General features: G+C 40.7%; 1 protein-coding gene across 1 annotated transcript in view; it reads right to left on the bottom strand.

Moving 5' to 3' along the window:
* Positions 1 to 1,382: 1,382 nt before the first annotated feature.
* LOC124591157 overlaps positions 1,383 to 26,738 on the bottom strand; it is a 61,739-nt gene continuing 36,383 nt past the window's right edge. Inside the window, exons 5-7 of the mRNA XM_047131708.1 lie at positions 24,497 to 24,690; positions 3,224 to 3,755; positions 1,383 to 1,458 (exon numbers count right to left, since the gene is read on the bottom strand). Of these exons, the coding sequence (XP_046987664.1) occupies positions 1,383 to 1,458; positions 3,224 to 3,755; positions 24,497 to 24,690 (802 nt within the window). The remainder of the gene's footprint in view (positions 1,459 to 3,223; positions 3,756 to 24,496; positions 24,691 to 26,738) is intronic.

Consider the following 26,738-nt stretch of genomic DNA (forward strand, 5'->3'; position numbering starts at 1 on the left):
ACAGCCCTGCATGATTCATGGTGTCAGTTCCCTCCAGCACTACTCCAGACATTAGTCGAGTCCACGCCACGTCGTGTTGCGGCACTTCTGCGGGCTCGCGGGGGCGCTACACGATATTAGGCAGGTATACAGGTTTCTTTGGCTCCTCAGTGTACGAACAGTGCTGGTAATTGCCGATGCTGGACTTAGATTGGTGAAGCTTAACTATGCCTCGCTGATCAAAGCGAAGATGACGACGTCAAATTTAGAGCGGTTTTGCTAGTGTAGGGAATTTATCCGGGTCCGCCAGTAAACTACTTGCAACTAAACACGCGGAGTAGAGCGTCACGTGATGTGTTTGGCGCGGGGACTTAATATCTGAGGTCATCACTCCCCTAAAACTTAGAACTACTTAAACCTAAGGACATCATACACACCCATTCCCGAGGCAGGATTCGAACCTGCGACAGTAGCGGTCTCGCGGTTCTAGACTGGAGCGCCTAGAACCGCTCGGCCACTCCGGCCGGCTGACGCGGGGCAAACCGCGATTGTGTTTTCGCGACGCTGCAGGGGTTCCGAAGAAACGACGGAAGGAGTTCATCACTTTGTTTCGGTTCTGCAGCGTGCTCGCGCGCGCGCACCTGTGTGTGTGTGTGTGTGTGTGTGTGTGTGTGTGTGTGTTTGAGAGTGAGTGAGTGTGTATGTGATCAAATAGGTATGTAGGTAGGCTGAGCTGCACGTCACACCTACCTCGTGTCATACGAAGATGGCGAGGGATGCTGCAATCTCTAGTTTCAAAATAGCAATCCTTCCTCCATTAAATTCACCGTAAGGTTCGCTGTAACTTGACAGTCTCTGCAAAAATGGCTCTATGTAACACCGTCTATGGCAGTGATGCTCAGTAGGAGAGTATATTAAATTCACACAGGGATCGGTTTCATTTGCACTGTTCGCTCACTCTGTTTTTATTCGAACAAATTGGCCATCATCTGTTGATCACAAATCACACTAAATTCGAGGTACTACGCCCTTACTGTATAACTCTTGCCGGACATATGTTCTTTCACATTAACTTCTGACACATTTTTTTCCCTTGCACTACATTAATTGTAAAAATACACTTTTAAACAACATGGTTTCTTCTTTACAAGTGCTACGCCGTATATACATTAATTTTTAACGTTTTCTTTAATACCTTACTGTATTTCTCAATCAGTATGTCAACATCCTGTACAACAACTGCTCTTATTCCTGTGTCCTGTGCAATTGTCCTTTAACACTATGCATTCACTTCAAACAACATGTCACAACGACACTTGTTTGTTACTGTCTCATACTACAACATTTTGTGCCCCTCTGACCAATCAGAACACTAATCAGCGCTACGAACACCATTACATGTTCTACCACACAGTTGAGTTATCTCCATCTTCCTGCTCCTCTGGTTTGACACTGATACTAATTTTTCTTGGCACAGTACTGAACATACACGTAATACACACATACAATTCTTAAGACTTGCATATTTCCAAAAAATAAATACTGTCATGGAACAATGTAGATAAGTAAATAAATTCGCAAAAAAATTCTGTATCAAGCTGAAGTTAAATATGGTACAAGGGAATAATTTTCAGATACACAATGCGTTGCCAGAGGTGAAAGTCATGTAAATTGTCATTAAAAAATTCCTAGTACTAGTCGGAGACAGAATTTTGGGTTGAGCGATCTAGTGTGAGACAAAAGACGAAGCACAGTTCTGCAGTTATTTGCAAGATAAGAAGGGTAACGTAGACATCTTTTTGAAGCTTTGTAGGAATAAATGGGAAAGGCAAACATTCCTGCAAAGACATTGCAAGAGTATATTCTGTTCCCTTCACTGCCCAGTGGTTGAAATATTTTTTTCATATGCAAGAAATTCTTGCAGTATTTTCGTTTTTATCATATGCTATGGATAACAAAATATTTTTGTGAAAATTTTGGAGACCAAGTTAACATGTTATCACAGGGTGGGTTGGAAGAAATGGAGCAAGAAATTCTTATTATCTTGTAGCAAATTACATTTTAATAGTAGTTACTTAATGTCAATTCATTAAATTAACTAGACAAACACAGACATGTAGAATAATTTAGAACAAGTGAGAAAAATACACTGGTTTTGCGTTAGCAGTAGGAGTTAATTTTGTGTTGTCAGCTGGATTCAATCATTATGACTGGTCACTGGCTGTAGTCCTGCCTACAGTCGAGACAGCCCTTTGGAAACAATATCCATGTAACTTACAACGAGGATTGCGCAAGGAGAGACCGTTCATTTCTCCTCCTTTCCAGATTTCTCTCAGCTGTTGAACAGAGCTCCTGTCCTGGGCGTATGATATCCGGATTCCACCACGACAGCACTCTGTTCCTGAGCAGAGGCAGCGTCGTTCCATTACAAATGAAGAAAACGAACTGCAGTGGTCCCTGCAGCATCGTGGCTATGTGTACGTAGTACACAAACTGCGCTATGCCTTGTGCCTGGTGGAACCCAATTCTAATAATTATACCTATCCCGCTCAAAATAACACCCTTAACTGACATAAAAACATATTGTTTCTTAGAGGCAAATTTATCGTTACTAAAGATTTTGAGTTGCCGCATGGAGTTCCGAGCATGTAAGTACATGTATCCCACCGACCCAAGACAAACCAAATTGAAAGTTATCGATAGAGAAATCCCCGCAAGGAATATTATCCGACTGTGCATCAGGTAATATTTGCTCATCTTTTCGAAAGCAATAGTTGCTATGCATACCACACTCCACGGTATCAGTGCGTACAGCGCTTGACCACGGAATACCCTTCTGGCTTCAGCAGGTGGCAGGTCGTCGGGGAGCCTAAGATGACGGACACACGCGTACATTTGGTAGCAGAATAAGTTTAGCCAGATACACCTTAGAAGAGTGAGGGCACTATCAATGTGGACCATCGTAGATAGGTCGGGGACACCTGTCATACGATAAATGACCTCAGAACACAAGATCTGCGTTATACCCGTGATCTGAATGGACAAGAATATCTTTCCCGGGACATTACGTAACTGGGGCAGGTACATGTATACAACAGTGGTCAAAAAGCGGAAAATAATATTTAAGGCTATAAATGACATTTCTAAAGGTTTTAAGCTGTCGATTTTGAAATCTTTGTATTTCAAGGTGGCACTGTTCAAGCTGTCTTTGTACTTAAGAGCCCTTTCTGTTGGCCTCACATACCCTTTGTAGAACTCTCTTTCCCATGTTAAATTGTACGTCGTGAAGTGCGATCCGTTTGTGTAGAAACTGACGCCGCATAAATCGAAAGACTTGTGGAAAGAAAAGTCGCCACACATCAGCAACAGGACTGCTCTGGAAACAGAGCAGATGGCGTCTGTAGCGTTCGACTGCAGGCAGGACTGATCGTCAGGGCTGTCGAAATAGCAGCGAGCATCATGTACGGATTGTAGCATACTAAACGGGACGTCCTGACAAACGCTGAACGAGTTGGCTGTCATCCAGGCCAGCAGGCAGAGGTTGACGTTTATCCTCTGCGTGTAGGCCAGGTAGCTGGTGACGGGTACGTGGGGCGACCTCTGCACCACGTCGTCCCACAGCTGCACGCGGCACCGCTCGCGCAGGTTTTTGGTTTCCGGTGGCAGGTCTTCCAGCGGACACGTGGGGTGGTCGAGGGCGTTCGCCAACAGCTGCACGCAGTCAGTGTCCACGGAGACCATGGCGTTGCTTCTGTCCTCCCTCTGCCACTCCTCATCTGCAAAAGATTCACTGCGAGTTGAGTGGTGCTCACACACCAAATGTATGCAGAAGCAGATGTACACATCTGATCCCAGAGGCTCCTCTGGATCACAAGACCAGGTGTATTTTAACTACATCATCGATGATAAATAATGTCAACAAAATTTTTTGTATTTGGAAAGATATATACCAGAGTTGAATCGAGAGAAGAGTACGCAATTCGTTTTCATCTACAGAGTATCCAGGAAGTCCCCCAAACCCTCTTGACTATCTACAGTAACTCTTCATCATTTCCTTGCGCCTTTTTCCCACGTCAACGCAGGGTCGGCGTTGTTACTATGGATTTGCCATTGTTAGTGTAGAGGGCATCCAGATCCCCTTCCTATCCCCACCCCATAACCTCGCCCCCCCCCCCCCCAAGATGGAATTAGTGTAGACCCAGCTGTCTGCGTCTAGTGAAAGCAATGGAATAGTGTGAACGTGTTCAGATGTCTGTGAGTCGTGTAATGGAGACGGGACGTGGGGACCGCCCGGTATTCACCTAGTGGGATGTGGAAAACCGCCTAAAAACCACATCCAGGCTGGCTGGCACACCGACGCTCGTTGGTAATCCACCAGGCGGATTCGATCTGGGGCCGGCGCGCCTACCCTAGTCCAGGAAGCAGCGCATTTGTGCTCTCGGTTAACATGGTGGGTGACTTTGTGCAATCATTGAGGACATACATTCGTTTGCTCGGTATCCCTCCTTTGAAGCTGACGAAAAGCGTTGGTGTAATTACTATACTCTTTTGTTTCACTACAGCACCATTTCAGTTGTGAATTCGTGTTGAAACAGTTACACTGTAAAGGAGCGTTTAGTGGCGCGTGTATGGATGCACGAAGGTCCACAGAGAGGGCAAACAACGAAAAACATTATGAGAGTATTTGCCATGGTGCAAATCGTAAAGCAGCTCTGCTTGTTTGAGCGCAATAAGCTGGTTATGTATCGAAGGCTGGTAGCGTGCTGGACGTAAAAAATACAAATGAAAGCGTGTTTCCTCAACTGGCCGAGCAGTCTGGAATGAAATCCTTTCGCAAGAGTTGCTCACATTCAAACATTGTGGTCACCAACATATGACCACATTAAAAAATATTTGATAATGAAAGGATTTAGGCCGAAGTTAATGAATAAAGTATCTGACTGCTGCTTGGAGCGACTAGTTGCGACCTGCCGTGTCTCGCCCAAGAGTGTTAACAACAAGTATTATTTTTTATAGTCTCTAGCCGTATTTTGGAGTCTGAAGCGAAGCCTAATCTCAGGCTCTACTGTAGAGATTTTGGCGCAATTTCCACTAACAGAGAGACAGGTTCACGAAATAGGTTTTTGTATATCATCTGTAAATTTTTAGTGCAAACTTCCTGAGCTTTGATAAATTAAAGTCCTTGCCTGAGTGAAAACCATGCGATTACCATGGCACGTTTACCTGTCTACATGTGAACGCTAATCTCAGTAACTGCTGCAGGTGTGCGTGTGTGTGTGTTTGTGTGTGTGTGTGTGTGTGTGTGTGTGTGTGTCTGGAGCTTACAGTCGGTCAACAGCGAGATTATCAGCACCCTTACTCACATTAAAAGAAACAAATGTGGATAAAACTAAGAAAATGGTATCACACAGTGAGGAGGAAACCTTTAAAGTGACGCTCATCCTCTCTCTGCCACCTCACTCGCGTTGACCACACAAGCACTCTGTCTCGCACCAGTTAAGGCAACGGATAAAGGGTGAAAGGTGCTATATCTGGGATTAAAACGGAAATAAAAGGACAGGTGAGCTAAAAAAAGAGACTCTAAGAAATCTGATTGGCTGACCACATACGAAAAAGATAGGTTAGCTGGGCACACAATTAATACGTTAAAATCATCTCCCTAAAATTTTCGGAAACATAGTTGACAAATCACAAAACCATAAGACTCTCATCACATTCGTTTGAACGTTAATTAAAACGGAGGGCAGATCTATCAGCAAATCAGTCGCTGCCCACTGGTCGGAGAATAAAACACAGTCTGATAAAATCTGGCACACTATGATCTGTATGCCACAAGTACTACACAATGGACAGAGTCCTCACCGGAGCAAGAAGCCATGTGTCATAGGGCTGTGGCCTGTGTGAAGACGACTGGGGAGCCGCTCATCCTCCCACCGACCCAAAAGCAAGGAGACAGCAGGCAGGTGGATGGCACACCGCGCTAACTCAGCAGCACGGCACGCCTCCCTGCTTGCTAGACCTGCCCTTTCGTTTCCAGCAATATCCACATGCCCTGGCACTCAGCAGACTGACTTCTCCTTCCCCTGCCGTTGTAGTTGGAGGAGGACGTCCTGGATATTGTGCACTACTTTAGCTACTGGGTACAAACGTTGTAGAGAGTGAAGAACACTTAGCGAATCAGACAAGACAAGAAATTTATCACGTTAAGCACATCTCGTCTGCTACAGTGCCTGCAAGGTCGCATGTCAATCTGCATCAAAGACAAAAAACTTGCAAGGCAGTCAGACATTGAGTATACAAACAGAGAAAACAATAGTGCAACCAACAGTGTCCCCCTGTTTCGACCCATCCATAAAGACAGTTCTAAAGGTTTGGTGACCATTAAAAAAGTCCTTTGGAGTGCTACATCTGCTATACTACACTAAATCTAAAGTTACTCTGGACCTCTACAGTAGTCAGGGTAGCAGACTGTTAAAACACTGCATCTGGGGTTGCACTTGTTCCACACCAAGTGACTACAGCACATGCCCTACCTAGTGTCCATATGTCCATGTTGCTCATGGAGAAAAGGCATTCCAGAAGTGGAGGGGGGGGGGGGGGGGGGCTCTGAGCGCTATGGGACTAAACCTCTGAGGTCATCAGTCCCCCAGAAGTGGAGGAGCAATGGTATGGTGTGTAGGTGAAGTTGGAGCTACAAGAAACTTACATGCCTGATTCACCATGAGGAGGTGTCGCTAGATGGTGAATGGCGGTTTCCCAACCTCAGCACAGAGACTGGGTATGGGGCTGGTTCTGTAAGCGCATCCTAATATCCTTATGCGTCAATAATCTTGAGGTAAAAAGACCTCGTTGACCTGTGCACTGTTCATCCATAGTCTAGCCACGAACACACAAGAGCCCTATAAAACTGGAGCAGACACACCCTGTCTCATCCCCTAGACCTTAGGTCAAAGCACTTTACAGTTTTCAGTGCCTTCTGGGTTCTGGCTTTCAGGTCTCACAGGTGTGGCAACCACGAAAATTTGGAGTTCAAACTGAGGACCAGAAACTTGATTGAGTCTTAAAAATGTCGACTTGTATCCCTCACATGCAAGTCAGGTAAATTAAAATTACAATGAGAATAATTAAAATTCTTATCTGCAGAAAACTGAAAACCTGTCTTTGCAGCCCACCTCCCTAACTTCCGCACTCTAAGTGCAACTGGTGGGTCGCCGTAGCACTTCTGGAGGAGGAACATGAAACAGCAAAATTGTCCACAGTTAAGAAGCACTGTACAAGGCTCCTTTCTGTATATGTGATACTATTTATCGCAAAAAAAAAGAGGTTAAAACTCAAAACATTGCTCTAGGAACACCATTCCCTTGCTCAAAACATTCCAACAGCGTGTTACGAAATCAAGACCTAAAAAAGCGCTTAGACATGAGGGACCATATGAAGATGGTGAGATGACCATGAAAGCCCCATTCGTGGAGTTGCACGAGAATACTGTGCCTTCTGGTTTCTGGCTTTCAGGTCTCACAGGTGTGGCAACCACGAAAATTTGGAGTTAAAACTGAAGCCCGGAAACATAGCGTTGTACACCTTACCGATATCAGAGAATATGCCAAGACAGTGCTACTGCTGTCTACATAGTAAGGCCTGCTGAATAGCCACCTCTAGTAGAGTCAGGTTGACAACAGTGGATCGAAACCTCCAGAATCCACACTGAGAGTGGTTAAGCAGTTGCCTTGTTTGTAACAGCCAGACCAAACGACGGTTAACTATTCGCTCAAGGGTCTTCCCTTCACAGCTTGTGAAGGCTGGCATCAGCAGTAGTCGCTGCAAAATGATCTGCCAGAGTTTGAGTGATGTTTCTGGGTGTAGTTTGGAGACACTTCTGTTTCAGCACTGGTGTTATTGGTAGACGACTGTGTTTGCCAGAAACCCTCATAATGGGTTCCAGTACTTTTGTAGAAGAAGTGGAATGGTTGACAAAGTCCAGAAACGCTTGGTACGCCGTTTTCTTGCTCTCCTTAATGATGTGTCAAGTATTGGCTCTCGTGACCTGAAAGGCTGTGAGATTGTGTGTTGCTGGGCTGTACTTAAATAGTTGAAGAGCTAACTGTACGCCTGTCCTGGATTGCTGAGCGACACACACCAGTCCAACAAGCAACAGGACCTTGGGATTGATAAGTCAGTGGTGTGATGGATCTATCGTGTGATGTGGTCCACCCATTCGTTGACACTGTTGCAGTCTTCAGACACAGCCAGATGGACGAAAAGCATCCAGTTAGCCCTACTGACCAACAATTTTGGTGGCTTCTGTGCAGGTAATGCTCCATCCAGTAGATGAATACAGACTGTGATGCGGTCACTGAGTGAAGATCATCAGTGACTGCCCACTGAACCTGGTCTGCGAAGCCTGGAGAGCAGAAAGAGAGGTAGCTGGCTCACAGTGACCCAGTGGCAGCACAGAAAGGAGTGGGAGTGCCTGTGTTGAGGATATGCAGCTCGTGAGACATCAGAAAGCTCTCCGAAACGCGACGGTGAGGACAAGTAGAGATTGATCTGCACAAGATATTTAGGACATTAAAGTCTCCAAGTAGGAAGAATGATTGGAAGGGCTCTTTCATAAGGTCTGTGACAGTCTCAGTGTGCAAATGGATAGGGTATAGTAAACCAAATTTAGTAAGTAGATAGCACACGAGTAGGCAGTTAATGTTATATGTGGCCTCCAGTGACAGGACGTTGTTGATTTTACAGCTTTGCAGTATTACGTGTTTTACAAAAGTAAAGTGAGCATAAAACGTCCAGCTGCACGAACTTGCAGCCAATTTGAAAGAGTAAATAGCAGAAAGTTATCTAAGATTGAAAGTGAAAGATATCTGAATATAATATTAACTAAAATGGACAAGAAACTAGAAATGAATAGATTTAGATGAGAATGAATTCTCGGAGGTAGAGGAAAGTGAGTACACATTTACCGAAAGACGATACAAAAGAATGAGTGACAATCTTTCCAAACAAAATCCAGAATGTGAAGCAAAACCGAAAGAGCCACTGGTGATACTATGCTGGGGCATGCTTTAATTAATCTCATGAAAGAATTTGAATTGCAGGAACCAGAAGAACTACCTGATGAAATCATAGAGGGACGAGAACTGTTAAAGATCGCTAGAGATATAGAGATCAAGAAACCTAAAAAGCCACCCAGTATACAACAGAAATAAGCAGGTAACATTTCCTGGAAGGACATAATGGTTGAACATAATTTATTGTGGGAAGAACAGGAGGTGAAAGACTCTAGAACTGTTAAACAAAACCATTATCACCAGTAACGTTTATAATATTGAGTTGCAAGTATTTTTGGGTATAGGATCACAAATTAGTGCTGTATCAGAATCATTTTTTGAACATATTTCAAGTAAGCCAGGGTTAGTAATAATGTCTGTGAGTGGAGTGAAGATTGTAGGAGCTACTGGCAAGTCCAGCAAACCCATTTGGAAAAATGTACTGATTGAATTTAAAATGCAAGGACAGAAATTTGAACATGACATTTTATGGTACCTGAATTAAGTGCTGAGATGATTTCGGGTATTGATTGACTGGACAAAGAAAAAGTGTTTTTAGATTGTCGTAATGGAATTGTTAAAATTAATAGGGAGCCTAATACATTAGAAATTAAATTTAGAGAAGATGACACTGTACATGGCGCTAATGTAGAATCCATAATGCTAGAGATAGAATCTGAAAATGATGGTTTGTCCCACTTATATGAAATCTACCATGTGAAAAATTTAATACTGAATGAATAAAAAATTGACAATTTTAAGGAAATTGTTGATGCTATCCAAGAACTCTTGTGTGAACAGAAAGATGAACTATTTGCTGTTTTAAATAACAACAGGGAAGTACTCTCTGATAATCCAGGTGTTGTCACGAACTTTGAATACCATATCGATGCAGCTGAACATGAACCATTCTGTGTAAGACCCTATCCAGTGCCAATAGCTAAGAAAGAAGTGGTACAGGCGGAAACTCACAGAATGTTAGAATGGGGAGTGATTGAAAGAAGCAACAGTAAATATAATAGTCCACTTATTATAGTAAATAAGGAATACAGTGGCATGGAAGTTGTTATTCATGCATGAACACTGAACAAGATTGTCAGGAGAGAGGTAGACAGGTCAGAAAACGTGGGTGATCTGTTGCAAAAATTCCATAATGTAATGTACTTAACTAGTCTTGACCTCACTGTGGGATATTGGCAAATAATCATTACACAAAGATTCCCAGAAACATACAGCATTCGTGTTTGCAGGGAAATGCTATCAGTATAAAGTTGTACCTTTTGGTTTAAATACTTCTGTTTCAGTTTTTATAAGAGCATTAGATACTGTGTTAGAAAAAGAACTTTGTGCCAGATTAACTGTTTGTATAGATGATTTGTTGATTGCTACTGAAAGTTGGGAAGAACATTGTGAACTATTGAACAAAACTCTCGTTGCTCGTCAAGCAGGAGGAATGACTTTGAAATTGAAGAAATGTGAATTTGTAAAACAGGAGATTAAGTTTTTAGGACACATCGTAACTACAGCTGGGATTGGCAAGGACCCAGAGAAGCTAAATGCAATTGAAAAGTGTTCTCCACCTAAGAACAGAAAACAACTGAAAGCATTTCTTGGTCTTTGTGGTTTTTATCGCAAATTTGCGAAGGGGTAAGCTTTTAATAGCCCATATTTGAACAGTTTGCTAAAGAAAAACAGTGCATATATTTGGACGTCAGAATGTCAGAAAGACTTCAGAGACTTGAAAACTGAGTTAATAAGAGAAACTATTTTACATCATCCTATTTTAAGTGAACCATTCCACATGATGACAGACAGTAGCGCATAGGGGATTAGTATTGAAATCTTTCAAGAAAGCACAGAATCTGCAGAAGCAAAACATAGAACTATAGCTTTTGCTAGTAGAGATCTAACTAAATATGAGAAAAATAACACTATTTCAAAGAAAGAAGCTTCAACCATAATTTGGGGCTTAAAGAAATTTAGAAATTACTTATGGGGCACAAAACTATTGTTCATACTGACCATAGAGCTTTAACTTTTTTGAAAGACTGTCGATTGTTTACTGGCAGGTTAAGTTAATGAGCTCTGTACTTACAACAGTTTGATTATGAAATTTTGTATATCAAAGGCAGTGAATGTCATGTGGCCGATGCTTCATCTCCATTGCCAGAGGATATGAATAACCTACTGAAAGAATGTAATAAAGGTGGTAAGTTTCACATGAGATGTATCAAAGACGTTCCAGGTAGAAAAAGAACTGAACAGATTTGTAAGAGTATGCGGTCTGGAAATCTGTTAAAACAAATTTCATTAACCCCAACTTCCCACAAATCAGTTAATTTTATAAGATATTTAATGGAATATTGTATAGGAGGAAGATGCAAGTACTCAGGAATGGAAAGTTTATTGGCCTATGCAGTTTGAAAATGAAGTTATTGATTATTTCCATTTTGCCTTAGGGCACTGTGGTCTAAAAAGTGTATTGAGAAATTAACTGATGTAATTGTGATTAATGTGGGTGCCACCGAGCAAATTGCTGACAGAATTAAATCTTGTGATGTGTGTCATAGGGCACAAGTTGCTAACCAGACCAACCAGGGTACATGCAAAACACAGTGCCAAAAGACATCTTGGAATTGTTATCAGTAGATTTGTATGGTCCTCTCCCTAAAACATAAGGAAGTAGGTCTTATATTGTGGTATTTTTAGGAGTTTTCTCTAGATTTATTAAGTTTTACCCTATCAGAAAAGCTACTGCAAAAGCAATCTTTAGTAAAATGAATGAATATTTTAACACCATTGGTAAACCCAGAGCAGTCCTATCTGATAATGGACCTCAGTTTATTTCTAAAATATGGAAAGAAGGTATGAGACAACATGGTATACAAGTGAAATATAGTTTTACCTACCACCCTGCAAGTAACCCTGTCGAAAGGTATGTGTGGACATTCGGAAGATTAGGTAGAACCTATTGCCACCATAATCACAAGGCCTGGGGCAGATTTGTGACAGATTTTGAAAACGCCATGAGCACTCTCTACCATGAGACAATGGGGTTTACACCCAAATAAATTCTGTTGAACCATAAAAGCAAAAGAGTTATTGAAGAGATCTTGAAATTTCCACCTGTTTTAGGGATTAACTTGCATGAGCAAAAAGAACTAGTTAGGAGGAGAATGAAATGAAAGTGGCTGTTAGATCGAAAAGGCATAATAAGTGCCTCAAAACAACTAAATTTAAACTTGGTGACTACGTTCTGGTGAAAGCACATGAAAAATCTAGTGAAATTAATGATGAAATTTCTAAATTTAAATACATTTACAATGGACCATTTGAAGTGCAAGGAGCTCCACATGCCAGTGCTTATTTTCTTCTATACCCTAGATTAAGAAAACCTTTGGGAGTTACAAACATTGTTAACCTAAAATAGTATGTCCACAGAAACAAATAATGAATGAAATCAAAACCCTCAGAGGGCACTGCACTCTATGCGATGCTAGGTGTCTGGCAAACAACAGGTACTCAAGTTATTGACAATACTATTTCCTTTTCTTTTCCTGTTGTCAATCTTCCTCTTCTAGCATTCAGAACTTCTACTATCATCTTTCCTTCTTCCCTATCAGAATAGATATCAGAATAAATAGATGTGTGTATGCTAAAGGGATGTGATAAATCCATGCAAAATACAGTAATTGTTTGTGGATAAAGAAGTAAATAAGTAATACACGTGCACTAGAAAATGACTAAACATGTTGTAAGTAAAGTGGGTACTGTAATAAGAAGTAGAAGCACACAATGCAAATGAATGACTAAAGTTCTTGGAAGAAAGGTGTTCAAGAATAAGTAAAAGTAGAGTTTCAATGGATACTCTAGTATGATTAATGTCTAAAAGTTTTTGTATAAAAATGGTGATGAAAAAGTTTGTCAAAAACAAGGGAAAAGTATCTACTATATGTGTATGAGTTAGAAGTGAGATGTTCCTTTTTCTAAACCACAGGAGTTGACGGAAATCACTTGCAATAAAATATAAGATGATTTCCTGAGTTGATATGTGTAATGACCTAGAAGCGTGTGAAAAAGCAATGACAAATGAATAGAAAAAATCTCATTCTTGACTTAATCCTGCATATGACATTTAAATTCACAGGTTTATGATGTAGTCATTTGAAAAGAAATGTTTTTTGTTACCAGTGTCTAATATATGTGTTTAAGTTTCACATTCTGTATAACATAAAAAGATATATTGAACCAAATGTGTAATATTTACTGGAGATGATGTAATAGGGACTGCAAGGATAAAATTTCTGCAGTATAAAATAAAATAAAATGCCAAAAATGTGTTGTCGGGGAACAAACCAAAATAGTAAAGAGAATACAATAGAGTTAATGACAGAGGACTGCCAATTGCAGCAGGCAATAACAAAGACTTGCCAACCAGGGCAAGAATACAGTTAAAATATTTCCTTTTTAAAGGAAATTTGTACGTGTTTCTGTGTACCTAAATGTTTACAGACATGGTTTGCCAAGTGCTATTGCAGGCAACAAAATAAGCTGAATTTTCTGGATTAATGTTGTGTATGTTTTAATTATGAGTTGCAAAAATGGACTGACTATTTCTATAGAAGTCAGTGAAAAACAATATCAAATCTAATGTAACTATAGGTATGTCTGTGCAATCAACCAAAAATGGACTGTGTGGTTGTAACATGAGGGCAGTGGAAATTAAAGCTAGGTTCTAAATAAATATATTGGAGTGTTTATGTGCTTCTCTAGAACAAAAGTTTTGAATTGCTATTAATTAAATGTGCAATGTAGGATGCTTTTGTGTTTGGTTAATGTATGTCTTAGTTTATGTATATTTGCTTTTCTACAGAATGCTATACTTGTTTTATAAATGTGTAGGTTGTTTTATGAACTGGTTGTCTGTTAATGGATAATATATGTATGAGATGAAGATGATTAAGGATGTTCTGTTTAACGATGGATTTTTTTTGTCTGTTTATAATAATGTTAAAATGACTTTCTCTGTAGTAAAGAAAATATTTGGACAGTCTGTGTATGAGATGATAATGGGTAATGATGTCCTGTTTTACGATAAACCTGTTATTCTTAAAGTAAATGATATATATGCTTCTTTTTGAACAATCTTTTGGAAGAAATGTATGATTCTTCTTAGTGTATTTACTGTATGTATGTAACATGTTTTCTCTTACCCAACGAAAGTTGGATGGAATAATTTTTTTTTTAGCCAGTACTACTTGAGTGATATAGATGTTTGGGAAACCTCACTGAACCATGGGGCATGTGTAACACCATAGTAAGATCTTATGTATTGTTGTTCTTCTGATTATTATGCTTTACATAAAGTGTATTTTCTTTGGTATGTGCTCTTGATATGTTGTACTATGTTTTCTCTTCATTGACTAATAGCTTTGGTTGTATTTGGAAATGGATGATTTTGGTTAAGTAATTTTGTATTGATTTGTTAATACGGGTAAATGCAATGTTTACTTAAAAATGTTTACTTTGTAATGGTACTTTGACTACCGCGCCTCCGCCAATACAAAGATATAATTTACGATCGCGCACGCAGAAGAGCGCTGCGCCAGCGACCGATTTTTATAAATAATTTTGTTCTTTTTTTTTTTTACTTTTGCGTAGGTTTTTGTTTTTAACAACTAATTGATTAGACTCTCTCTCTTGTCTTCATACTAAAGACGTGTATTTTTCGGCGATGTGTTGAATGAGCTTTTGGGTGGAAATTAAAATTACATTACAAAGCGAGGTTGTTTCAATAGTGACTCGAGGTGGTTATCATCAAATATGTAAATTGATCTTGACAGCGACAACTTGAAGAAGTTTTCAACAGACGGAGAAAAGTGAAAGACGGGTCGTCCTACAAGAGAAATTAGGAGGATAGCCATGAAGACTACATTGTAATTAATACTGCGTACCTAACAAGATTATAAGATAAATTTCAATTAGTTTCTGATGCTATTTCCGTACAGTCGCTTTTTGTAGTGTTGCCAACCCGGTCTGCCATGCACGGTCAAATTACAGCACTATCTCAATCAATAATACGAAGTCCACCTTATCTGTAACTGAAACCACCAAAATTCCAAACCCAATCATATTTTCTATTTTATATTTTTCACGGCAGAACCCCGAGGAGAAGAGTACACTACAACTTGATACTTGTAACTGCTGATCCAAATTTAGCTCTCTTGGTTCATGTTATGGTAAAATATGGAGTGGTTCCCCTCTAAACAGAAGTTATTTAGCACGTACAAAATGTGATTTGTGTGAGTGAAATCTTTTCATGAGAGTCAGTTGGAGGCTAGCTACTGTACAGTTGGCAGCTAGTGGTTGGGAAGTTAACTGTGCAGGTGTCGAGTTACGCTTTTAGTGCTTGGATTTCTTATGCCAAAGCCTTGGGTGGATGAATGGATTTAATATGATGCTCTGTGGCCTGTAAGTATTATACAACGTGATGACCTCCATGAAGAAATAACAGAGTATTTGATTCGAATGGCAAGTCCCTCTGCCATCATATACTCGCCACCAATATTGCGCAATCACATTAACAGAGAGGAGGAATTATGAAGTGATGGATCAGCACAATTAGTATGTGCAAATACAAGTTAACTCATACCAAAATTTATGTACATAACTTGATTCTGTTCCTCACCTAAATATCTCTCAGGATCCTCTCTGCTTGAACAATGATTTCTGAGTGTCCAGATTGTTAGAAATGATTATAAAAAAAAGAAAGACGATTAACTGGTTAAATTTGTTCAAAATTGAGTGAAATAGGTTATCTAAAAGTAATGTAGATTTTGGTAAAGTTGAAGAGGATGTAAGTGTAGCTTTGTGAAAACCTCCCAGTAATTGAACTTCTTCACTCTAAAGTTTTGTGATCTCTTAAATTACTTGCTTAACTTCTGGTTTCAAATGTAGACAACTGAGATGACAACAGACAACAAGCCATTTTGTGGTCACTTTAAAGTTAATGTTCTTAATGAATGGTTTGAAAACCAGTACCTAGTAAAAATATTCACTGTAAAATCAGTTATAAAAATGCATAAAAGGTGAATCAATATTTCAAAAAGAGAATTCCAAAAGTTGGCATTCTTTAAATTATTCATGAAAGTGGGATAGTTTGTTTTATTGTAGTAGTAAAGATTAGGGGATTCCCCATTGAAAGTTGCACAAAATGCACAAAGTTACATGATAGTAGTAAGTTCTAACGGCTTTTGAAATTTATGTTGAGTTTTGTGCACATTGTGTGTTAAAAGGTCCAATTTCAGTTTATGAGCACCCATTTGCTGTTTTATTCTGACTGAAGGTAAGGTTACTATGAATGCCATTATCCATGAAAACAGTTACTTTTTTGCTTTTAAAGAATAGAGTGAATCTTAATGCAAGTGAAATTTAATTGAATTCGTGCTGTGTTGAAAATATCACAAAATGAAACTAGACTTGTGTCCAATCTCCAGTTAGTGTAGGCTTGCAATTGTTGTGCTGATTAAGTTACTCAGGTTTGACAAAGTATTTAAAATTGATGAGTGTACCAATGTCTTTTGTGTTTCAGAGGCCAATCATGTTTTACAATAACTGCTAGTATCCACTTTACCACTTTTTTGCTTGTGATTGGTTTCACTGCATTTTCGTAGGAAACAAGTATAGACTGAGTTTTTCCACTAAAACTGGCTACTTTTTCTTTAAAAGAAATGTTTCGCATTTCTATGCCTAATTAGTCTGGCGACCGTATTCTATTTCATTTGAGTACGTTTGAGTAATTAAAACTTTATCTAAATTGGATCTGACACTTTCTGTGTTTTTATGTATCTTTCATTTCAAGTCCAATAAGCAAAAAATGGTTCAAGTGGTTCAAAAAATGGTTCAAATGGCTCTGAGCACTATGGGACTTAACTGCTGTGGTCGTCAGTCCCCTAGAACTTAGAACTACTGAAACTTAACTAACCTAAGGACATCACACACATCCATGCCCGAGGCAGGATTCGAACCTGCGACCATAGCAGTCCCGCGGTTCCGGATTGAGCGCCTAGAACCGCTAGACCACCGCAGCCGGCTCCAATAAGCAAAATGCTCTAGGCATTTCATGGTTAAATTTTGCAAAAATTCTCACATTATACTGCATCTACATACCAAAATTGGCTATAAATATTATATCTATATACTAAATGGTGCAGTATAGTGTTACACATGACTTTTCCCATGACAGGACAATTTGTTCAATTGGGGCATAGTGCATAGTAAACCAAATTTGGTAAATAGATACCACATGTGTAGGCTGTTAGTGTCATACCCTCCCACATGTGCACCAAAGTTAACGTAGGCTGCAAATACCTTGCTAAAGAAATAGGTTTCAACCTCCTGAATCTACTCTGTAAACTTGGCCAATTTTTAATCAGTTATGGTATATGGGGGTCAGATCAGGGACTGAGGGGAACGAACAGGATTGGGTTGATTTTGGGGGAAGAGACCAAACCGCAAGGTCATCGGTGTCATCAGATTAGGGAAGGATGAGGAAGGAAGTCGGCCGTGCCCTTTCAAAGGAACCATCCCGGCATTTGCCTGAAGCGATTCAAGGAAATCATGGAAAACCTAAATCAGGATGGGCGGACACGGGATGGAACCGTTGTCCTCCTAAATATGGTAGATGGAATTAGCATTGTTTTCACAGTTTGGCCATATCGATTCAAGTGTCCATTGGAGGCGCCCATGATAGCGATAAATAAATCACTCCTGATTCTAAATAAATCTATCCCTATAGCTGAGTATGCTTCTGGACGAACATCGTAACTTTGAACTACAAATAGAGAAAACTGGCAGAAAAGGTATAAATGTGATGAATAAAGTTATAACCGTAGCTAACAGGCAACAACAATCAGAGTTTACCATCAATCTATATTAGCATCAATTACAGGATATCGTGTGAGACTTTGGGCTCATAGGTTGGAGCTAGTTGAGACAGCTGCATTAGTGAGGAGAGTTCAGTCAGGAGTGCTGCCAAAATTAATGGGTGTCTATTGAACTGCCCCATAGGATGCTTTGTCAGTAATTCTAGGAATATGCTCACTATAGTTGGAAAATAAAAAAAACTGGTCTTTTACTGGCTACAGAAAGGCAATCAAATGAAAGTATGAAGGGTGCCTGGAACTGAGGCCAATCCTAAAAAGTAATAAATAAAAGATTACATATTACAACTGTGGCAAAACGAGTGGGAGGGAGTAAAAACGAGGTTTCTTAACCCGTCGAGTGGACTGATTCATTAGCTGACTGTTATGGCCCTTATGCTAAGTATCTATACAAAATTAGAAGATAGATACATGATAGCTGTTCCTGGGACAGTGCAGGCACACCAGAACACACATTGTGGGAGTGCATGATCTGTGAAGATAAATAATAACCAAATAATAGTAAATAATAAATAATAAATCACTACTCAGTTCAGTTCAAGTCCTTGATTATCCAGTTAATGAAACCTCTCATGGCTTGGCACCTGTCTGCTAATGCAATCCACCTACTATGCCAAGAACACTGTAGTGTTATTATAACGCTGATTTTCGGAAGGGAAACTCATTTATAGCTGTGTTTGTAGATTGTACACACATGTGAGTCTTGTTCTGCTGTGCGTCAATATCATAGGTTACCACATGCCTATCCTAAAATCCATGATGCTGTGTGGTGCTCTGAATAATTTAGCATCACTAATAGGTGGAAGCACTGAGTACTAATGAACAGTTAATTAATTCATTCCATGTGAGGATGAACCTGAATTACATAATTATCTTTGCTTTTTTGTTTAACGTTACCCACTCATCTATGGTTTAATAAATCTTGTGTGAAATTCCTTAGAAATCTACTCCTACAGCTATCAGTATCAAGATTTTACTTTAAATACTGATCCTAATTGCTATGCGTTGTTTGAAAAGAATATTACTTCAGCTGGTATTGGCCAGTGGCGACCAAAGGCACTCAGTTTGATTACACTTATCTACAAGAAGTCAGTGGGTAAATTGTTTGCCATTGGCACTTTTAAATCCATTGAGCATTAATCTCATTAATGGTGTCCCATTACAATGCTAGTGAACTTGCATTTGAACCACCACAACTAGCCTGTTGGATATAACTGACGATACTCGAAAATCTCTTATTGTCATAGTTCATAAACCGAGTCATTCAGTTCAATGGTTACGTTTTATTTGATAAACCTTGGTACAACATTTTGGCAGGCACTCAGGTCTGTCTCCAGTAAGTCCTTACATTTTATTTAATTGACACTGCCAGAATCTTTTGATAGACAGTTGGATCCTGTCAAGAAATCTCATTTCCAGTAAAGTGAAAGTAATAGTTATGTCTTATTTTGTGTCCCTGTCAGGATAGCACTTTTGATATGATTTCATATACACTAGTTAGGTGGTAATATTGGCTTATACATATTTTGTAGGTATATTATATCAATATTAATATTAATGATTACTCATGTTTATCACTGTCCTAGAGGTACTATGCAGGTGCTGCATTAGCAGAATGTCACAGCAAAGTTTGCAGCTAGTCATGTATGAATTGGCATACTTACATCCGACTGCACTTCCTCCTTAGGCCAGTGATCAGTTAGTTATACATGCAACCCTTGTCTGGTACTAAGTTTCTAACGGTCAGAACGACCATAACACCTCTTTCATCATGAACATATCATACTGTACAATCCAGTACTTTCCTTGCGCAGAACGCAGTAACACTGACCTTTTAAAATGATTTTTTCAACCAACACTACTGTTTATACACATCATTCATACAAAGTTTTCTCAGTATTATTAGGATTCACAGAATCAACATTTATAAGAAAATTATTAACAATTTATATTCCATAATTAACTATTCAATTTTAAATAAAAATATTAATCATTAATGAAAAATAGAAAATTATAAGAAATATTATACTTAGATCATATACGAAACGTTAAAATAACTGCAGCATTTACAATATTAACACTTTCACTGCCTCAGACGTGCTGGGTGTAATGTGGATACTGCTGGCCAAATTATTATACCTGTGCTGTCATGAAATACTTATCATCCGATCTTTGGAAAAGTATTGCGTGAAGAAGTTTCGTCTTTGCACATACTACTGTCTGACATCTTAAGGTACAGAATTTCATTTCCTTCTTGTCATATTTCACTACGTCAACTTAAGTAAAACATTGCACGAAATATGGAAGAGTTTCCATAACTAATAACACATTGCATTAACCGTGTGTATGTTTAATTTCACTTCATTCGTTGCATTATTGGAAATGTAGATAAAATATGGAAATTTTATTTCAAACTTAGAACAGATCGTTATCTCATTCCGTCCTCCAGTTATTGATTTTAATATCTGTTGGACACTTCCGTGAAATGCGTTCATTTCCGTCCCTGTGCATCATAGTGATGTGATCGTAATCAACATAATATTTCATAAACCGTTCGAGATAGTGAAACAAGGTTTACGCAAATGACAGCACTCAAAGACGTACATTGTTTGTATGATGAATAATCGAAACTTTTCTGTTAATCGAGATGAAGTAGCTGCTATGGAGCAGGGAGAGGTCGGCAGAGTGGGACACATAAATACGTCAACAGTGCTTTAGGAAATCCCAGGGAGCGCACTTGCACGTGCCCTCAGTGTGCTGGTGTAAGCTGTCGCCAGCACAGCAATTGGCAAAGATGATATGCAAAGTTCAATAGTAGACGCCTCTGAAAGGCGGATTGTGGCGCCCTGAAAGTATTCTAAGTTCGGAGTTGTCATGGTCGCGTGGACCGCTCGGCAGGCCGACCACGTGGTGCCGGACGTTGGCCGAAGCAAGAGGGCTGCAGCCCGGCCACGAGGCTGGCAGTTCCACGGTGAGGCTGCGTCAGTGAAAGAGGCTTGCACGCCGAGAGTGCCAAAGGTGGCGGACTTTGTAAAACCATCGTGGCAGACATTTCGCAGTTTGTATAGATGTTAATACTAGCCAGATGAATCATGATACCTCAAAAAGAAACATGTAAATTACTATCATTTGCACGACGATTCTGATGCTGTAATCAGATTTTCAATATCTTTATTAGTTTAAAGTTTAGTATCTGCGGGTAAATTGTACAAGTAACACCCAGCAATGAATTTCCAAAATTTAAACACTTCATTCGATTTCGTCGATCGACGTGTCTTTGGAAAGCTATTAGATTAAACCTAAAGTGGTATGAATTACAGGCATCTAACGTCAATAGTACACGAGTTATTGGAGGTGAAAATAGCCGATTACTATAGATAGCGTCAGGCCATAAGTACTCCACAGCATGCTTATAAATATATTTATTCATCTATGTCTTTGTTTAAATCCGATATATGCTATTCGTGAAGAAAATGGTCAATTATTTACCGTGTTTTAGAAAGCACGGAGACATTAGGCTACTGGGTTACTTTGGCTCGCTATTCCTTTGATATATGTTTATATAATTTGTTGACGTATTTAATAATGGATGTTAGAGATTGTTTATAGTCCAGCCGTAGGAATATTTATTTAATTTCAAGTTATTTAGATGTAAATCCAGTATTTCGAGAGTGTTTGATGTTTGTGAGCGTACTTTGGCTTGAAGACATGGCGGGAGCGCTCTAGCCAATCACAGCGCTCGTGAATGGGGAGACTCGATGGAAGTGGGAGAGGGGTACGGCAGAGGACACGGGGGAGGTGCTTGACGCGGCAGTCGAGGCAGAGACTTGGAGAGTGGGCAGCGGTTTGCGCCTGGTCGCCACAGATAGAAATACTTCGGAATGCCGACGTTTGCACTTGTGAGATTTCCGTGGCTTCTACAGTGAAGACGTAGTGTGCCTGTAGAAGTGAATATCTCGCGAGCTATGTTGTCGTTCATAACTAATTACGTGCAGTAGGAATCTATTGTTTTCCTGTTATTCAACTTATATTTTATTTAATTATTGGACCATCGACACCAATAAGTGTTCTCCAGAAATATATACCACACTGTCAAAAGTACTTCTACTGTCGTACTCATCATTTAAAGTCGTTAAGATAATCTGCAGATTTATTTAATTGCAATGCTTCATTTATAAACGTTTTTTTTACGTCCTAAATTCGCAGTTGTTGAGTCATAGGAAGCTTCGACCATTCGATTCATGTGTACATCCATATTGTATACTGTAGACTCAGCTGTATTTGGCCTGTAATGCGACAACTACGTATCCCAGCCCCTAGACAACGAAACCAGCCAAAACTTTTCATATTGCAACTCTGTCGTAGGGTACATAGTTGAGGGCCATCCATTCACATCATCACATTTTTATTGAGAACGCCCGCACGCTGAATCAAGCGCGCCTGTCACGAGAGAGGCCAGAGACACACCCGCAAGCAAGATGTCGCCAACGCCCTCTAGGCCTCACTCACGAACTCAAACTCCTGTTTGGCATCTGTCAGTACGTTTGCAGAGCACATCGCAGCCTATGACAGTACATTGTGACCAGATTGTTAACTATAGTGGGACTAGCAATGACACTAAAGTTTGTAATATCAAGGTTACCGATATTGCGTGCAAGAGGACTATTACTGATGAACTTGTACCAAAACACATGAACTCTATTGAAATTAAGTAAAAGTCTGTTCATGTAAATAAAGAACCATATTAGTCCACGCGTGCATTTGTTGTGTAGAAAGAGGATACCAACCATCCATAACAACGTCTGCTCCCTTGCTTCCTTGCGGTACAAGACTCCACACTCAGTAACTGTGGTGCAGCGGAACACGACGATTTAGCTCGTCCACAGCAGTTCACTGCTTAGCAAAAAATTTATATCTGTAGCTGTTGAGCTACAGAAAACAAACACATTTAAAACCGGCCTTTTGTTCGGTCTCAAAAGAACTGTGTATGCAAAGCTTTACACTGTTCAGCGAAGATGATAAGAAAAGTTTCTCTCATGTGACAGAACTCTCACAGACGTACCGTTATCCCGCTAGCTGTCCATGAAGTTTTGATGTAATCTGTGTTCAGAGACCATGTTCAGATGGCTGTGTGATGAATATTGTTTTCAGGATGCTGCTGATCTCGTACTGAGGGACATGAAGCCTTCGGTGTATGGGGCAACGATAGACACTCCAGAAGAGTTGATTTTTCATTTGGTTAAAGAATCTAGACGTATCAGGGGTCCCACATCACTCCAACTGCACACGCTCCACACAATTACAGAGCCTACACCAGCTTCAACAGACCGCTGCGACCATGCAGTGTCCACCGATTCATGAGGTTCTCACCATACCCGTACACGTCCATCCGCTCGTCTGACCAGGCGACATATTTGCAGTCATCAAGACTCAAATGTCGTTATAGACAGGCCTAGGCTAGGCATAAAGCTTTGTGTCGTGCATTCATCAAGGGTACATGAGTGGGGCCTCGGCTCCAGAAGCCCATATCGATGAGGTTTCATTGAATGGTTCGCACGCAGGCACTTGGTGATGGCCCAGCATTGAAATATGTAGCAAATTGCGGAAGGGTTGCACTTCCGTCACGTTGAACGATTGTCTTCAGTCGATGTTGGTACGTTCTTGCAGGATCTTTTTGGGCCGCAGCTATGTCGGAGATTTGATGTTTTACAAGATTCCTAATATTCACGGTACACTGAAATGCTCGTATCGGAAAATCCTCTCTTGAGCCCTACCTTGGAAATGCTGTGTCCATTGTTCCGACTGTAACACCACTTTAAAACTCACTTAAATCTTGATAATCTGTCATTGCAGCACAAGTAACCGATCTAACAACTTCTCCAGACACTTGTAGTCTTATATAGGCGTTGCCGACCGCAGCGCCGTATTCTGCCTGTTTACATATCCCTGCATTTGAATACACATACCTATGCCAGTTCCTTTGGCGCATTAGTGAACACGAGTCAGTTGGTTGTTTTGATGGAATTGGGCACTGCTATGGCGATGGCAGCAATGGGTAAATGTAATAGCGCGACGTTTTCAGCAACGTCTCTAAAACCATACTAGTCAAGCAGCAGTGTTAACAACGTCTGTGAATATCACTAGCGTCGCGAAATTCACGGATGCCTAGTGGGGAACCGACGCTCCAGTGACGTTTCTGTAACATTTAAAGTGATTCTTTTTATGTCTTCCAAACACTGTAATATTTGCTATATGTAGGTTTTTACATCCTATTGGGCAGGAGTCTATAGATACGTCGAACTGGAGTAATCAGCTTGCAATAGAACTAGGGGGAGAGTTGCCAACCAGTCGAGGAACCAGCAATGAAAAGCACACCAGTAGTTAACGCAGGTCACATGGGAAATTACGGAAAATGTGAAACCACACATCATTAGCTGTTTACGAGGCTCAGTCCTCGAACTGGAATACAGTAGGGAGTCACCAGTGCACAAAAATGAAGCGGCTGACTGAGAAAATTATTCTTACCTAAACTCTCGATGTCACCTACAAACTGTAGGTCGAAGAACCAGTTGTAATAATAGAAGGAATACAGTGCGTCGGCGAGACCAAACATTTGTGACGCCCGTCGATGTCGAGCGACGCACAGCGCAGTAAAGTCGTCCCTGAAGGAGAGGAACCGCTCGTGGTAGGACAGTAGGTCATGATTCAACAGAGGTCGTCTGTAACAAAAAAAGTTGCGACGTTAAAAGTTAAAAACAAGTTAATTCAGCGTGCCAGATCATGTGCAGCTCACGTGTGATGTAGAGGTATCCGCAAAGTATTTACTTTCAGCACTGGAGGGTGCACTGGTATGAAACTTCACGGCAAATTAAAATTGTGTGTCGGTCTGCCATTAGAACATTTCGCTCAAATAAAAGTCGTTTATTGTGATGAATTACGATGAATTACAGTGCTATACATTGAGGTGACAAAAGTCTGGGGGTAGCGATATGCACATGCACAAACGGCAACAGTATCACGTACACGAAGTTTAAAAGGGGAGCGCTTTGGTGGAGCTGTCATTTGTAATCAGGCGGTTCACGTGAGAAGGGTTTCTACGCGATTACGATCGCATGACAGGTATCACCAGACTCTGAACACGGAATGCTAGTTGGATCTGGACGCATAGGCATTTTGGAAATCGTTAGAGAATTCAATATTCCGAGATTGACAGTTCCAAGAGAGTGTGCCAAAAATACCAAATATCCGGCATTACTTCTCATTACGGACAACACAGTGGCCGCTGGTCTCAACCACCGAGAGCAGCACTGTTTGCGTAGAGTTGTCAGTGCTAACAGGCAAGCAATTCTGTGTGAAACAACCACAGAAATCAGTGTTGGACGTAAGACGAACGTATCCGTTAGGAAAGTGCAATGCAATTTGTTGTCAATGGGGAATGATATTAAAAGATGCTGCTACTGCTCCTGTGCTAGTGACCGTATTGGATGCGCCCTAGAGTAAGGGAAACTGTGGCCTTTTCAGATGTTTCCCGATTTCATTGTGTAGGAGCTGATGGTAGGGTCTGAGTGTAGACCACACACCATAAAGCCGTGAACCCAAGTTCCCAACAAGGCAGTGTGCAAGCTGATGGTGGCTCCGTAATGGAATGAACAGGGTCCTCTGGTCCATCTGGACTGATAAATGACTGGAAACGGTCTCGTTCGGCTACTTGGAGACCATTTGCAGTCATTCATGCAGTAATGTTCCCAAACAAAGTTGGAAATTTTATAGAGCACCATGCACCATGTCAGTAGCGGGACAGAGGGGTAGTCAGGTTGTCTACATTAGAGGCAGGTATGCACTCAGGGGGAAACCTATTGTTCTCCTTTGTTTGACAGGTACTTAACGTACTATTCTGCTAAATGCTCTACCATGTTGCGGCACTTAACCTATTGTCCCTTCCAGCCCCTCCCACTCCCCTCCCCCCTCAGGAAGGGGATGCTGACGCATTTTGTTAGTGCAGGTTACCTACATCGTGGGCAGTATGCATTCAGAGGCAATCCTATTGTTCTCCTTTGATTGACAGGTACTTAACCTATTGTCCTGTTAAGTGGTTTTCCATGTCACTGCAGTTAACCTATTGTCCCCCTCCCCACCCACACTAACTCCCCCGCCCCCTCACTGCTACAGGTACACTTTGAGGTCTGAGTTATTGGAATAGCCCCTGTCACTACTATTTCACATGATGACACAAGTACCATTAGACCTGTGACGTCACAGACATAATGATGGGGCTCCCATCGCAAATTCACGATGGGGGCCATGATGGCGCACGTACCGTTACCGAAGATGGCGGCGGCGGAAATTCAAAAAGTGCCATTCCCCCCTTGCAGGTGGGAAACTCAAATTTTGTCATTTTTTCGCGAGGGCCACGCTCACTTGGACTTGCAAGGAAATAGTTAAAGTCTCCACCACGAACCTCAACCAACTGCCACATCCCCTTACCAACCCATGTTAGCAGGCTAACAGGTACTAACGTGCACTAACGTGTACTAACGTACACAGTGCATGATGTCATCTAAGATGGCGTCTGTGATATTAGTTGATGACGGATGTGCCACACACCACCTGGTGGGAAGTTGGAATTTCGACGGGAAGATAAGTCAATTGGGCTACCTCTGCTAACCTAACACCCCTCCTCTTCCCACAAAAAAATGGTGGGAAGTTTAAATTGCAACAGGATAATGCAACATACCTAAGAAAATGGCAGGAAAAAAGAGCACCTGCA

This window comes from Schistocerca americana, unplaced genomic scaffold (assembly GCF_021461395.2).
Source record: "Schistocerca americana isolate TAMUIC-IGC-003095 unplaced genomic scaffold, iqSchAmer2.1 HiC_scaffold_81, whole genome shotgun sequence".
NCBI classification, from domain to species: domain Eukaryota; kingdom Metazoa; phylum Arthropoda; class Insecta; order Orthoptera; family Acrididae; genus Schistocerca; species Schistocerca americana.